This window comes from Egretta garzetta, unplaced genomic scaffold, assembly GCF_000687185.1.
Source record: "Egretta garzetta isolate BGI_Z169 unplaced genomic scaffold, ASM68718v1 scaffold386, whole genome shotgun sequence".
In the NCBI taxonomy this organism is placed as follows: domain Eukaryota; kingdom Metazoa; phylum Chordata; class Aves; order Pelecaniformes; family Ardeidae; genus Egretta; species Egretta garzetta.
The window spans coordinates 1,104,058-1,120,061 of record NW_009260063.1 but is presented as its reverse complement, the minus strand read 5'-3'; the positions used below and the strand labels follow the sequence as shown (position 1 = coordinate 1,120,061).

Sequence of the window (16,004 nt, the reverse complement as noted above, 5' to 3'; positions counted from 1 at the left end):
CTCTCCTCCCAGGGAACAGGGGATGGGACAAGAGGAAATGGCCTCAAGTTGCACCAGGGGAGATTTAGGTTGGACACTGGGAAAAATTTCTTCACCCAAAGTGTTGTCAAGCACTGGAAGGGGCTGCCCAGGGAAAGGGTCGAGTCCCCATCCCTGGGGGTATTTAAAAGCCGGGCAGACAAGGTGCTTAGGGACAGGGTTTAGTGGTGGGATGGCAGGGTTAGGGGAATGGTTGGGCTTGGTGGTCTTAAAGGTCTTTTCCAACCTAAACAATTTTATGATTGATTCTATAAAATTTATAGAACCCTAAACGCTGGGACACAGGGTAATGGGCACTCTGTAATTGCTATGTAAAAATGATAAGAAAGACAGAAAAACTGAGGTAGTAATCATTCTTTTAAGTTATATATGGTGTCTTGTAAGGAATTAAAGGATTTATTCTGGTTTTTCCCTATTATGGCTTTGCAGAAGCCTGAAATCTGCACTGCTGCTCTGCAATAGGGATTTCCATTAGAAATATGGCCTAATCAAAACCCAGGAACCTCAGCGCCTCTGACCTCTAAGGAGCTGCAGTTTAACTCTATGTTACAGAGAGCACCGTGACCTTTGCAAAGGTCCTGAGCACTAAAGAAGACTGTCTTTAGATGCAGATCTCAGACATTTCCTTTCTCTAGGTTTCTCTCCTGTTTCTCACAATTCCTTTGGGAATTTCCATTTATTAGTTTGCCACAATCACACAGATAACATGATGCAGTACATAAACACTAGAGGAAGAAATGATGTGAGCTTCATTTCTTATTCCACCTGCACTTCTCATAAAAATATTATAAACCACGTTTATTAATGATCATTAATCATTATCTTTTAAATGGCGAAGATTAGCAGGAAACGCATTCACCACGTGCTTCTGACTGAAAAGAGTTAAAAGAAAAAGCCCTAGTCCAGTCCAATTACCACAGAGCAGTAGTCAAGTATTTAATGAGCCCTCGGTGCCTTCTGGATGCAGAGCAGGAGGATTATATAATACAGATGTTAAGCTTTTCACTTTTGTTGATGGGGAAAGCCTAAATACCAGACAGTGGCATATGCTACTCTGCATAAATGTGCTTCCCCTCCATTTGAGAAACAGCCACAGCTATTTTCCCCTCACATACTATATCGCATCCTGATTAATCTATTGTGAAATGTTTTGCAATACACAGTAATTGCTCAGTTTTAATACATGTATTTAAGAAAATGGCTTAACGTTGCCAAGAGCAACCCTCTGCATAGTGTCTGAAACATGCAAATCCAGCCTTGAAAACACTGGAAATAAAAAATTCATCTGTTCTTTGCCTTTGTGAGGTTCATCCAGTGCAGAAATGTTATATGTAAAATTGCATTCATGGCAGTCCAAAATATGTGCAGGAAATAGTACGGCTGGGTTTCAAAGGCACGTGGAGGTGTTTGATATCTGTGCAAGATATCTGTGGTGCATGTACTCCTCTAGGGACTCTCTGGTGCTGAAAAGGAATTAGAAAAATCCCTTATAAATTTTCCCGTGGCAAGAGCAGTGAGAAGTTTATATGCATGATCACTGCAAGGCCAGGCAGGCGAGAGGCTGGGGAGCTGCAAGTTGTGCTACAGATACTTCAGGTCGGATATTAAGCAAGTGGGGGAGGGGGGGGGGGCGGTTAGGAGAAGAAAGTGTTACATGTCGATCTAAAAGGTAAATAGAAAAAGTGGAGTGAGCTTTGCAACTACATCTATACAGGCATGAAAGTAAAGAGTGAAAAAACTGGGGAAATCTGTCTCCAAATCTAGAATCATATTTGGACAACCCTTTTCAACGCAAGGTGCCATTGGTTAACGATCAGCTGCAATACATATATATGTATGCATTTATATATCTGTAATACAAATCACTCTCTTCCATTTGTCTATGCAGTGAAGAGGTCTAAAACTATCCTGCAGGGTGGAGACTGAGCTCAAATGGAAAACACATCTTTTGGGGCTTAGTCCGGAGTCCAAGGTGTAAAGAATTGAAAGTAAAAGCAATATTCTAGCATTTCTCTCAAAGGCAGTCTTCAAAGTCTTATTATAATGGACAAGAGCAGGATGTAAAGTATAAAGAGAAATATCACAAAGCAAAATAAAACAAATCAGATGAACCAAATCCGATATGCAATTTTTACTAAGAAATCAAGATACTATTTGGCATCTATATTGTACATCATTACTTAATGTAACTTAATGTGACATCTGTTAGTGACATGGCCAACGTCATCTTTTCTGGATTGATTCATAATCATGTTTCTTACAGCACTTAGGAAAATTAAACTCATAAATTAGATAATTAAGCAGTCAAGTTATCACTCAGAGGTTTGTTTAGAATTTGCAGAACTGCGCAGAAATGTATTGTCAGGCATTGGCCTCGTGATCTCAGCAGTTCAATCTCCCCCCTCCGAATACACCCAGCACTTTTTAACCTCCCGAAAAAATATTTGAAAAGAAAAGTTCATTCTTGGCTCTAGCCTTTAAAGGCTGGCCAGCATTAACTTTACACAGGCCAATGTAAAAGCCATAAAAGTTGTGTCCAAAATTTAGAAATGTTTATGCAGGGAAGCTACCTGCAAGTTACAAACAAGAGCCAGCCCCAATAAAACGCGTTCTGCACACTCGCCTCTGTTTGCCGTTACTGCTGTGGTTGTTCCCGTGGCAGATGCACAGCTTGTTTCTTAATTTCACAGAATACATTGTCTAACTGATGTACTTATAAAAAACAGGTTTTGAGCAGAACTGTGATGAATCAGGAGAGTGCCTGCTCTGAGTCTGCTTGAAGCGTTCACCCATGGAGAAAGCTGAACCTATTGCTGTTAAAAATGTGCTTCTACTTGGGCTTTCCTGGAAATTGATGCTTTGTCTGTGCTACAGGACATGGCTTCCCCTTCGTGATCTTTGACAGGGTGTCAGGCTTGGGCATATAGCAAACGGTGCAATCTGTAATTTATTCTGGCAGCAGAAATGCCTACGGAGCCCATGCAAAGTTTAAGCGTAAGCATGTCTGGTTTTTTTTTTAAAATAGGATGGGAGCAGGCAAGAAGCAGCTTTTTGTGGCATGTTTTTACAGCCCAAAATGAATGCAAGTGGGGGCTGATCTGCAACTCAGTTCAGAGAGCAGGAGGCTGAAATCATGTTTTTCTTATCCGAGGGCCACTGGAGTCTCTCCCCAGGCTCCCAGGCTGGTTTGGGGGTCACTGCTTCTGCTCTGAGTCTGGTTACTTCTGCTGTTTGGCAGCATTTTTCTGTTGGCACCCTCTGAGATGGCAAAGGCTGACAGGTTCTGCCCTGCTTTTGGGTTTAGACTGGGCTGGTTTTGACCCAACAAACCATCTTGAGTGTATCGAATCCATAAAACTATGTATTGCACACGCGCTTTTGGAAACCTCAATAGTAAATGAAATGGTCACCAGGTCTTAGTGACACAGGCTCCTTCAATGCAGTGGCCAGACATTCGGATGGGGAAATTCTCCTCTTAGTGCCTGTGTTTTACCACCATTGTCTCTGCAGTGTACACCAGGCAGCGATGGCGTTATCATATTTAGGAAGGTAATGCTAATTGCAGTTTCTACAGACACTTACTTCCAGCCACGGTATGCCAGGAGGCTCCATTAACAGTGCCATCCTCCTTTTGGAAATCCTCTGTGTGACATGCTCTCCTTCTTGCATCTGTCATCAGGCGGTGCGTGGAGGCATAGGAATATGCAAGCCAGCGAAAGACATGGTCATCTGGGGTAGGTGTGTAATCCTGGGTTTTCCACATCGATCGCACCATATCATAGGGGTACGCCACCACCAGCTCGCCTCCCTGCAAATTGCCACCCAGCACAAAAGGAATTTTTTCCATCCATGCTATTATTGCCCGTGTCTCAACTGCCACCTGGGGGAAAAAGAAACAGCAGCTTTGATTCAGCCTGTGGAATTTGATAATCTTCTTCCAAAGGTAGACCGGACGCAGGAGTCCTGCTGTGAATTTCTTAGCATAGAGTAGCCAGCACAAGAGATGTGGCCAAGGAGAAGGGCTTCTTTAAATTGCCAGCCATGCATGGGGGGTCACTGACATCCAATAAAAACTAGCAAAACCTTAATGTTAGCAATTTATGCAACAGGAACATCTGTGTAGAGTGAAGCCAAGAGCAGTAACCGACAGACGTGTCAGACCGTGACACTGCTCCCCCTGCCATCGGCTGAAATGAGTTTTTGAAATAAAGGATTTTAAACACAGAAATATTTCTAAGCCCACAGAACTGCCACAGCTAAGTGCCTTCCCCTCAAACCAGGGGAATCGCAGCCACTCGAAATAGTTGCCATTATATTTAAAAGGCCATGCAAAAATACGTTAAATTTTTGACACTACAATCTAAAAAGTGACCTTAGCATAAGCCATTGCATCGGTTTTGCATAACCCTTAGTGTTGGCTGAGTTATTTCAAATAACACCAAGAAAACCTCAGGAGAAATCTGTATGGTGACTGGAGTTTGCAAAGAGACCATCTACGCTGCAAAACTAGGGAGAAGCCTGACGTGCAGGACTGAGCCCTGAAGTGGGTTTCTCTTGGTCTACCTGTTGCTGCCTAAAAGCTGGGTATCAGGTCCTCCAGGTTCTCACAATAGCCCAGGGAAAAGAGGATCCTCTGGGAAGCAGTTCCCTTCCCAAGGGCTGCCTCTAAAATACGGGGGTGAATGGTACTTCTGTAGTGCATTTTTATTTCTAACAAGAAAGCCTAAACAAGTAGCTTAGGCCACTCATGTAACTTCTACAGGTTACTCATTTCTTGAGAAATGTTGCAAAGCTCGCTCTTCCAGCCTGCCCCAGCCTTTGGGTTCCCATGTCTCTAGCCTTACTCACGGTGGCGTTTTCAGACAGGTACCAGTCGGGGATCGGGATGTGATGGTTGGGCACTTTTATCTTACTCTTCTTCTGATCTTCAGACTCCCAGAGCAAAGAGTTTAAATCAGGGAAATTATTGTTGATGTCAATGCCATCCTGAGTCCATCGTCCTAAAGACCAGCCCCCTAATTCTGAACCCTTAGATTTAAAAAAAAAAATAAGGAAAAAAAGGTAAATGATCATTCAGAATACGACAACCTGTAAGCCCTCAGCAAAGTGTTTGGGGATGTCTTAGAGATAATCCTATACAAATAAATGGAAGGATGAATTATTTAATTAACTGAAATGAATAATCAGCTTTTTTTCATATTGTATGAAAGCTTGAATGGTGAAGGTGAAGAAAAACCCATGAAAATTTACTTAGGGTTAGCCAAAATGTTCTGGTTTGTTTTCCAGGTTTCTATTTAAGACTGGTTTTCCCTGGGTTACAAAGGAGATGGCATATATTCCTTTCCATGCTGTAAGTGTGACTTTTGTATTCCAGTCTTCTGCAGACTGCCCTGGAAGATTTTCCAGTGCATTTGACCAGCCCCTGCAATTTTTCCTCCTGGTTCCTGTCTTCTTCCAGACTGAATTATTACGATGCCCAACACATTGTGCTGTCCTTAGAGATGCACTCTTACATTTCAGCTGCAGAGTAATGCAAATTTTCATGTGCTGAGCTTGGTTTCTCGTGAGAAACAGACTGCATGAGTTTTCAATTTTCTATAATGGTGTTCCCATTGATTATACACCTCAGTATGGTTTGTTCTGGCAGTCTCCGTGACCCACCTTTCCGTACACATCTTCCTGTTAGCCAATGCCACATAGAATACTGTTTCCTTCAGCTTTTTTTCTGAGTAAGATGTTTCAGTGGTTTATGTTTGCTTTGATTTGTTTATTTTTTGAATTTGTTTATTTTGATTGCTTGTAAAATATGATCTTTGAAACAAAATGACAACAGGAGCACATTTCATTAATCTAATAGAATGAAAATAATTCCTTGATATGTTCATAAACCTATTACCGCTTTATATGCCTTGTCATATCCATCCGGGTTGACGGAGGGCAGGAGGTGGATTCTGGTATCCTCAATGAGATGCACGATGCGCGGGTTCCCAGCCAGGTATTCCTGACACATGAACTGCATTAACAAAAGGATGAGCTCACGTCCAAGCACTTCATTCCCATGAGCTCCTGCAATGTACCGAAATTCTGGCTCACCTGTTGAAAACACATGGGGCAGAAGTGCAGTCAGAGCAGCAAATCAAATATCTAACAGCATTTCATCGATGTCAATCAGCAACATTTCACTGAAGGAGAGCTGGAGAAATGCCTTAACTGAACAAATGATAGGTGAAAATGTAACCTCACAGAAACAAGTAATTACTTTTTGTTGTTATTTTAGAACAGGCTTATGTATCAGCAATATCTAAAGCCACTGTGTAAAACCTCCAAAACCCATTTTCCATTAAAAAGATTTTATAATTATACTCACAACTTCAGCATGTTACAGGTAGATTTTAAAAGGTCTAATAGTCTAAATATAACATGAAAAATACATTGCTGGTAGTTCTTTGGGACAGATGTTAAGGCTCTTAAAAGATAACAGTCAGTAACTGGACATAATTGATCTGACTTCACACACTCCTTTTCCTTCACTAATCAAAAAACAGGTTCATATATATTTTTCAAGATTATACTGAATGCTGCAATAGTTGCACTCAACCACAAAATACTTCAGAGATGATTAGGAATAGTGCCAGCTATTAAAAACAGCCCCATAAAGTAGTTGTCCTTTCTATGAATAACACTTGCAAACATCAGCAGGACAGACCCTAACTGACCAAGCTATGGCTTGTGGCTGGATCCACCCTCCCAGTCTCTCTGGCCCATGATACACTCCTTGTATGTTTACTGCAGGACTCTCAAAAACGGGTAAGTGGACAAAGCAGTTTAGATGAATTATTCTGGTGTTAACATCTGAGATTTAGAGACTGCAGTCTAAGGTCATCCCCAAGTCTACTGAGAGATTACATCTGTTGTGCTCCATCCCTTATGGCAAAGGAGAGAGATGTCTTAGGAGCACATCATGGCATTCTTCCTTGAGCAGGATGAACACATATCAGGGTATTTATGGACATGGCAAAGCACGAGGTGCCTTTATTCCAACAGCTGTCCCAGGCACCATCCTGGTGAGATCTTTCTTTTTCTCCACAGAAGGACCAAAGACTGAATGAGTTTCTATTCTGAAGAATTCTATCACTGCAGGAAATTGTACCCCAACACTCATCACTGACAGATGATTTGGGAGATTTGACCTGTCCTTGCTTGCAATGCATTCACCCCACATGAAAAAGGTAAATTTCTATCTAAAGCTACATAAATCCCCACAACTAAAATCCATTCCACAGTACTAAAATTCAGTTTTATTTTGTTATTGTAAAGAATAAAACTCATTATCATTAAAGAATTCTATCCCACATTCAAAATGCCTTCTATTTGTGCTCACCCTCCTCTTCCCAATTTAGAAATATAGCGCTGAAGTTCCTCCCACATACATTTGAAATCTTTGCTGCCGTGAATATAATTCCATCAGTGATAATTACTGCAGATACAGAGAATGAGGAGAAAAAAAAAGGCCAAATCCCAACACCCTTCAACAGATTTAGTTAGACTAAATCCTAACCAACTTCGTGTTCTCCTGGGTTGTCAGAAATCTCGACAGCATACAGCTTTAGTCCTTGGTTGCTTTTTCCAATATTGTAAATTCTTGTGATATTCGGGCACATTTTATTCACAGTTTTCATCAACTGCCAACAAAAAAAATGACATAGAGTTAGACAATGCAGCATCAAAATGTATCCATCATTAATTATTTAATTCCAAATTGGTTGTGGCAAAACCTATTCATTTTCGTTTCTGATTATTTCTTAGTTGTAAAAGCTTTATGTTTAGTTCATTAATTTATGGCTCTGCTGTCACCCGACATAATGTTTGTTCAGCTGGAACAAGCTGAATACTGACTGCTGAAACACCACAGTGTAGGTGAGGTTCTTACACGATATGTATTTGTAGTATTACCACAAAATTAAGGACTTGAGGAGGAAGTCCAATAGGAGTAGAACCAACAAAAACATTACTACTGCACAGCCAAACACATTGTCTAAACATTATGTGATGGAGGATAATTAGCCACCTTAAAACTTCCTTCTGCACACTCTGTGATTTACCGTAGCTAACTGGCTGGAGATGCCCCAGGGTGTTAGTGGCACAGCAGTGCAGACACATTACAGGTTGCCACAGACAGACTCTGGCCACTAAAGGAGATTTCTCTCTCCTTTGCCCTATGTGGCAACAACTTAATTCAAAACAAACTAAGAAAGAATGATAAAATCCATTTAAATATGGTTTTCCCAGTGAATTCTGGTTATACCTGCCTCTACTGAGGTAGAAACCAAGCCCACCCTTCTTGATATACAATGTGAAATCTCATATGGAAAAACTGTTAGTTAAGGCAGTGTTGATGTGGCCAAAATAATGAGACAAATGCAATCTGAATGACTCCATAAGCATAGCAGGATATACTCTTTCAGTAAATAACAGATTCTTCAGAATTTGCTTACCAAGTTTCAGCAAAAAATAGAATTAATAATGGAAATGCCAACAGATGGTCTGAAAATGTTCTTGTCATCAAAATCTATTCTATTCATTGATTCTGCAGATATTGCATGACATAGTCAGAATATAATCAAGTAGCCTTAGTGCTTACTAAAGTGCATAGGGAAGGTGATGGTTAAGGGCATAGTCCTATTTAAACTGATGGAGTTACACAGATATCAGCCAGATCGGAAATCTGGAGTCTGAATTATCCCACAAACATTTTACTTCAGCATTTCAGCTAAATGTTAAAATTGACAAACAAGACTTAAAATTTATGTGTCATTAAGAAGAAGCTCTTGCAAATAGCTTTAAATGACAAGAATTTATCTGTCTTAATTTTTTTTTCCATTGGAAGGCATTAAAGAAAGAAATAAGGACCTTACTGTAAATTGGAACCCTAGAGACTATTAATTAGACAACCTTTTTATAAACAAGGTTGCATACATTATTGAAGAAATATTGTAGCGTAACAGAACTCTTTGCTCATACAGTGCTAATTTAGAAAAATATTGGATGATCACAAGGCTGATGATTTAAAAAATGCAATAATTAGACGTGTCCGAATCCCATGCCACCATTTAGCAAATCTAAGTGGAAGCACAATTCACATTGGGAAGAACATCATTAAAATTCCTCTCATAAAAGGCTTCACTTCTATTTATAATCATGTGGCAAAGAGACTGAAAAGATGCTATTTTCGTGCATTTGTTCATCTCACAGGTTGGTTTTGTACATATGAGAAACAATTTCTTTTGCAAATCTAAACTTGGTACTCGTCTGAAAAATACAGTAAGGTATGCTCTTTCAGTGTATCGTCCGGTTTCATATCTGCTTTTTTTTCACCACTTTCATCATTATGAGGGTGTTGGTATTATGTGTTCCCAGCTATTTCCATGGAACTCTTTTCAACCTTCTGGGCATACGTAAGTGGGTATGACATCATCTGTTGTTCCAGCTGAAACACATATGTGAAGCCACAGGATGTTTTTTTTCTATTTTCTAGTGTTCAGTTTAAGCAAGTCAATTCCCAACTTTTTGAGACAGACTGCCTTAAATCTTCATGGTCAAGAGCTACTGCATCTGAACTCACTCTTAATAAACCAAAAATACTATCAATGGAGCTATGGACACCTACTAGAGCCTCATGGACCAAAACTTATCCAAGGTCTACTGTGTGGGGATTACAAATCAATGTTCTACTCACGAGAAGATTAAATGGATTATTATTGGAACAGATACTGTGCTTTTCTCCAGCAGAGATTTTTTTTTTTTTTCACTCTGCCATTGAGTACAGATATTGCATTAAAAGAAGATCTATTTTAGCAGGCTAAAACTTGCTTTCTGTAATGTATAAATAATGGTACTGTCTCAGCTCTGTGTTTACCAGTTCCTCGCTTTGCATCCTGTTCAGACTGCAGGGAAGTCCCCCCTGGCTGAGGTATCGCTGCACCCATGCAGCTCCCCAGGATGTGAAGTAGGGAAGATGAACCTGTCTTCTCAGAGCTGTCTCTGAAATCAAGCTGCAGAGCAGAAGCTTTCCTAACGTGCCTGGCACTGCAGGAGGCACAGGATACCCAGAGCACTGGTTTAGGAAAGCAGTTAAAAGTATGTTAAAAGTTCATTACTAGTGAGAAGAATGCCTAGAACTGTGTTCAAAGTATGTCACAATCAGTGGAAATATTTGTATTGGCCTCAGTAAACTCCCCATCATCTCTTTAATTGCAAGCATGTGATTACTTTCTGAGTCAAACAAAGAACCTTTCCTGAATTAGGGCCGCTGTAGTAAACTTCACTGTGGCTCTTTTATAACAGTATGGATATAGTAATGTAGTTAAGTGTTTATATGTAAATACAATACTGAAAATGAACATATTTCATATTTGTTTTTCTCATACCCATTTCTTACAAATGGCACAATAGGTCACCTGAAATGTCACAATGTTTTCTTTGCACTTTGTACAAACTGTCAAAGACAATTGATGATAACGGTCAGTCAGGGCTTTATTAACAACCAGCGGGACTGTAAAACACTTCCACAATTACATTCACTAACAGTTCTTATTTGACAGTTCCTATTTGTTTGTCACTACCAATTATTTACCCTATTAGTGCCCTGGAAAAAGACTGCATGCAGTCTTTGAAGAAGCCCTGCAAAACTGGTCTCTGAAGGTCCAATTCCTCCATTTTGCAGAAAAGGTATTGAATGTAGGTCGAAGTGCCATCTACGCTTAGAGGAGGCAAGGCCTCTCAGTCAATGCCTTTCAGGTTAGGGTTATTTGTTATTCTCTGGGGACTTCTCTGTATTCCTTGTTCTGCTGCAGGCCAAACCAGAAACTACCTCCTCCTCCTTGAGCCTGGAGACTATCAGATAGAAACTCTCAACCTGGCATTGCATGCAACCTTGGATGTTTGCTGGGTATCCCTCTAGTCTTCTACATTTGGCTGCTTCACCCTCAAATAAACCTGTTCAACTGGTACCATATACGGTGGTCTTCAATTTTCTGCATTATCATTACATCGCTTCATAAACACAGCTGGCCATGAAGAGCAACACAAGACCTCAGGGGTGCTTGGCACCTGGCTTGTCCAAAGATATGAGTCACATCCAGTTAGATGGATTTCAAAATTAACACTCCTATTTCCTAAGAAAGATATAATCCTGGTTAGCTGCTTCAGTCTATTTCAAAGACAAAGTTGTACTCAAATGCCCATCTCAAACTATTTCTGAGGATATCTTATCAATCACCCCCAGTATCAATACAGGCTGGGGGAAGAAAGGATCGAGAGCAGCCCGGCCGAGAGGGACTTGGGGGTACTGATGGATGAAAAGCTAGACATGAGCCGGCAATGTGCGCTGGCAGCCCAGAAGGCCAACCGTACTCTGGGCTGCATCAGGAGAAGCGTGGCCAGCAGGTCAAGGGAGGTGATTCTGCCCCTCTACTCTGCTCTGGTGAGACCTCACCTGGAGTACTGCGTCCAGCTCTGGAGCCCTCAGCACAAGAAGGACATGGAACTGTTGGAATGGGTCCAGAAGAGGGCTACAAAAATGATCCGAGGGCTGGAGCACCTCTCCTATGAGGACAGGCTGAGAGAGTTGGGCTTGTTCGTCTGGAGAAAAGAAGGCTACGGGGAGACCTGATTGCGGCCTTCCAGTACCTGAAGGGGGCCTATAGGAAAGATGGGGAATGTCTTTTTAGTAGGGCCAGCTGTGTTAGGACAAAGGGAAATGGTTTTAAACTAGAACAGGGTAGGTTCAGGCTAGAGGTAAGGAAGAAATTTTTTACAATGAGGGTGGTAAAACGCTGGAACAGGTTGCCCAGAGAGGTGGTGGAGGCCCCATCCCTGGGAACATTCAAGGCCAGGTTGGATGGGGCTGTGAGCAACCTGATCTAGTTAGCAGTGTCCCTGCTCACTGCAGGGGGGTTGGACTAGATGACCACTAGTGGTCCCTTCCAACCCTAAACATTCTATGATTCTATGAATTATTTTAACGGCTTCCTATACAGCATGAATACATCACGTAAATATTTTGGGCTGTAAGAAAATCCTGACTTACGCATACAACATACAGCAAGTGTTCCCATTGACTGAAAGAAGAATCTTGAATGCTCTTTTAAGAGAAAAAAATGGGTACTATAAATTTTATCTTCCAAACCAGAAAGTTCTGTTAAAATAATCTGACACTGAGAAAATCCCAGCCTCTCACAAATGCTTGACATATTGCAAAGTAATGTAACGCTTCCAAAGCACAGCCCAGGGAACACTCTCTCCTCCTCCTTCTTCAGTGTTAATAATAAATAACTTCGAAGAACAGTGTTTTTCTAAGATGGTTGGCAGTGAAGTAGCTAACAAAACTGACAAATAACGCACAATATTTTTTAAAAAAATAAGTTGACTCTGGAAATTGACAATTATTCTTCTATTTTGTGCTCAGGAAAGAAACTATTGAGTTTTAAGAACAGTTTTGGGGATATAAGACTTATTGCCACAATCTCCTTCCTACCAGCAGCAGAACCCGATTAGAATCCAATAAGCTCTAAATAAATTAAGTATTCTGACACAGAGAAAACCAGAACTTGGGAAAGCACAATCAGAGGCAGTTCACAACTGACCAGCTCTCAGCCACAGTTGCAAATTTTCTGCCTCTATGAAAAGTGGAAAAACATTCTGCTTTAAAGCTGCATTTTTTCCCCAAAGATATTTCTAACCTGACCAACCTGTCTTTCTGCAATGAGGATCTAAAATACACTTTATTTTATTTTTCTTGACAGTAATTATGCCAATTGAGTTTCTGCTTGTCTAATCTTCATGCTAAGAAATATAGGGCACGAAATCTCTACTGAAATAAATGTGTGACTCAGTACACAATTGCTCAATAAAAATGAATGGTGATTCATGCTGTATAAATACACTGAAAATTCAGCACACAGCAAATGATTCACACACTTCAAGTCCAAATATATTATCTTTATATTTGAAAAGAAAGCAGGCAGAAATATTTCTTTAGCACAACCCACACCTGTGTCTGTGGTGATATGAAGCAAGACTAAAAACAACAACAACAAAAATAACAACAAGGTTGCCTGATTGAAGTTAAAGGAACAAGATTAACAAGGTTGGTAGACTTAAAATTATACTAACAGGATTTTAAAAATTCTTTTATGATATTCTTTATTTTTTTATTCAGATTATCCCAAACAACTGAAATAGAGGAGAATTCTGATGGCTATGTTGGGGTCAAATCTGAAAGGAGAAACCACTGTACCATTCACCACTCAAATATACATGGAAGAAAAATGATGGCACGTTATGTGTAAAACCTCCCCCTGTCATGTATTGTCACCGTTTAAGGTTAGATGTTATACAAATTAAGATTTGGGGATTTTAATAGATTGTTGCTTTTAATATGTTAAAACAGAAAAAAATATTTTTTAAAGAGATTGCAGACACTGTTTAATAATATTTTTAACAGGTAGATTTCAGTTTCCATAAGAGCTCAGAAGCCTGCACCCATCCACCCTCCATATCCGGGAGGTCACAGACCAGCCTCTTTGCCTACCTGCCTCATTTCCTTGTAGTTGTGGTGTTTAAAGTCAAGATTATCTGTGGTTGTCATTTCATTTCTTCTGTGGTAATAATTATTTGGGTCTGAAAAAAGAAACAAAAGAAATTTCATGTGCTTATGAATTTCCAGCGTAAAGATCTTTAGCCATAATTCATGCAAGGAACGTGGAAATCTGAACTCCACTGTCCTATATGTACTTAAAAGAGGTTTTCAAAAGCAAAACTCAAAGAAACAACAAATTTGAAATATGTCTAATTACTGCACAAAACAGCTCATATAGACCCAAACAGAAGCAAGGAGGCAGCAGGCATCAGCTTGCTGGGCTGCTACTCTGCATGAACAACGGAACTTCAACAGAAAAGCAGAAGGGCATCCTAAAAGTACAGAGGAGGGCAAAAAAAACCCTGGAAAATGATGAGTCAGATACAAGATAAAAAAGTGGAAAAAACCCACATGAGAGGAAAAAGCCCCAGTAAATGTTTTGTGCCTACTTGATTAATTTACTATTACAAGGAATTATCTTTCAGGTTTCTTGAAGAGCATTTTCAGAGTCTATGCACTGCTTGCAAAACACAGAAAGGATCTACGGTGCATGCTAAACATTCCTGATTATTTTCCTAAACATTTTTTGTGGAAGTCAGAGGTCTTTGTTACTTTAAAATTAGCATATTCATTTCTATATGGATATAATTTATAGTTTGTGTGAAGTATCAAAGGAGAATAATTGGATAGAACCAAAACCTTTGTTTCCTTGATTTTCCAGACCATTCACCTGGAAAAAAAAAAAAACAGGCCAAGACTGTTAGGGCTCAGCTTTGTATTTCCTGATACACGTGCTCCTAGCCTAATCTATTATGACTTATTTTTAGAGATAAACAAGTTTATTTGGAAAACATTGGACACATTCCTCAATTTGCTGTATCTGGGATGCCTGGAATGTTGAGTAATCGTTTGTCAAACCAATGGCTGTCAGGCTGTTATGAAAAATTGTTTCGCTTTGCACAAAATCGTCTTCATTTGGTTTAAAATTGCTGGGAAAAAAGCCAAATATGAAAGCCTAAATATCATCCTGTCTTACTGTGACACAGCCAAAAGACACTGTCTCTAGAATAGAAAGATGATTTTTTTTGTTTTAAAAACAGTATCACCTATCAGTTGTGATGGTTTTTTTGGGGGGGAACCGTAATTATTAGTAGGAAGACTGCACAAATAGTCTCCTGAAATAACAAACGCTTAATGAAATTATGGAAAACTCATAACACTTAAAAATACCTTATAACTTAACATTTTTAAACTTCATATGTTTGACACTAAAACCACTAAATTAGTAAATTTTTGCTTCCCATAAAATTCTAAGAGTGTTTGAGTTTTTTTCTTATGTGGAAGGAAAGCAAAATTTCAGCTATTTAAGTTATTTATGAAACGAAACATGGAAGTTCCATTAAGCTTCACTAATATTACCCATGTTCTCTACCACCTATTTACTCTTCATTCACATGCTTGTCTCCACTTCCATTCCCTAATCTACAGCAGAAATGCTGAAAAGTCAGTTGAACGCTGCTCTACAAATATGACTGAAAAATGTAAAAACAAAAATCTTGCCTCAACAGAATGCAGTCTATCCTTCCCAGTGAGAACTTATTCTATAAAAAGACCACCTGGAAATGGATTTGAATTAGAGCTTAATCAGGTGAGGAAATAAGATTTCTTTGCTTATTAAAAAAAAAAAAATGTTTTGAAGAATCAAGAGAGTCAAGTTTCACATAATCCACCTGCATTTTTAGGTCTTCATTCCTACCTAACTGAAGGCTAAATTGATGCAAGTCCACTGGCAACAACAATGCTGCCCTAACCCTACAGATGACTGAGGAATGCCAAACCCTTAATGGTCAACCCATGCTAATTCATAGAAATTATTCATTAACATATTGATAACTGAGAAATGGAAATCATAAGAAAACCACTTCTTCTAGAAAGAGACAATGTGTTTAGTGCCACGCAGAATATCTTCACCATTGTAAAATACCCTTCTGCTGTAAAAATACAAAAATAAACATCATAAAACTGCCAGGATGTTGAAGGCTTTCTCTATCACCAGGAGCCAAAATATACAGCAAATGATATTTTTTCCTAATACTTTAATCCCATTCCTTTCAAAGTCTGGCACTTTTTCCATACATCAAACATTAATATCATGGGAATGATTGTGAATGCTGTAGAGCTGGTGGAAACTTAAAAAAAATTGTACAGTGAGAATGATTGTATCTCTGGTCCTTCCTCAGAAACAGCACACAGTTTGACAGCTCCCTAGAGAATTAACACTTATTTTGCCAGGCTCTACTGTGAGTCTGCTTGGATCCCTGGATTT

General features: G+C 39.6%; 1 protein-coding gene across 1 annotated transcript in view; it reads right to left on the bottom strand.

Annotated features, from left to right (window-relative positions):
• CPXM2 (carboxypeptidase X, M14 family member 2) overlaps positions 1-16,004 on the bottom strand; it is an 83,569-nt gene that overhangs the window by 7,071 nt on the left and 60,494 nt on the right. The window contains exons 7-11 of the mRNA XM_009641076.2: positions 13,631-13,719; positions 7,598-7,721; positions 5,936-6,132; positions 4,888-5,067; positions 3,622-3,919 (exon numbers count right to left, since the gene is read on the bottom strand). Coding sequence (XP_009639371.2) covers positions 3,622-3,919; positions 4,888-5,067; positions 5,936-6,132; positions 7,598-7,721; positions 13,631-13,719 — 888 coding nt within the window. The remainder of the gene's footprint in view (positions 1-3,621; positions 3,920-4,887; positions 5,068-5,935; positions 6,133-7,597; positions 7,722-13,630; positions 13,720-16,004) is intronic.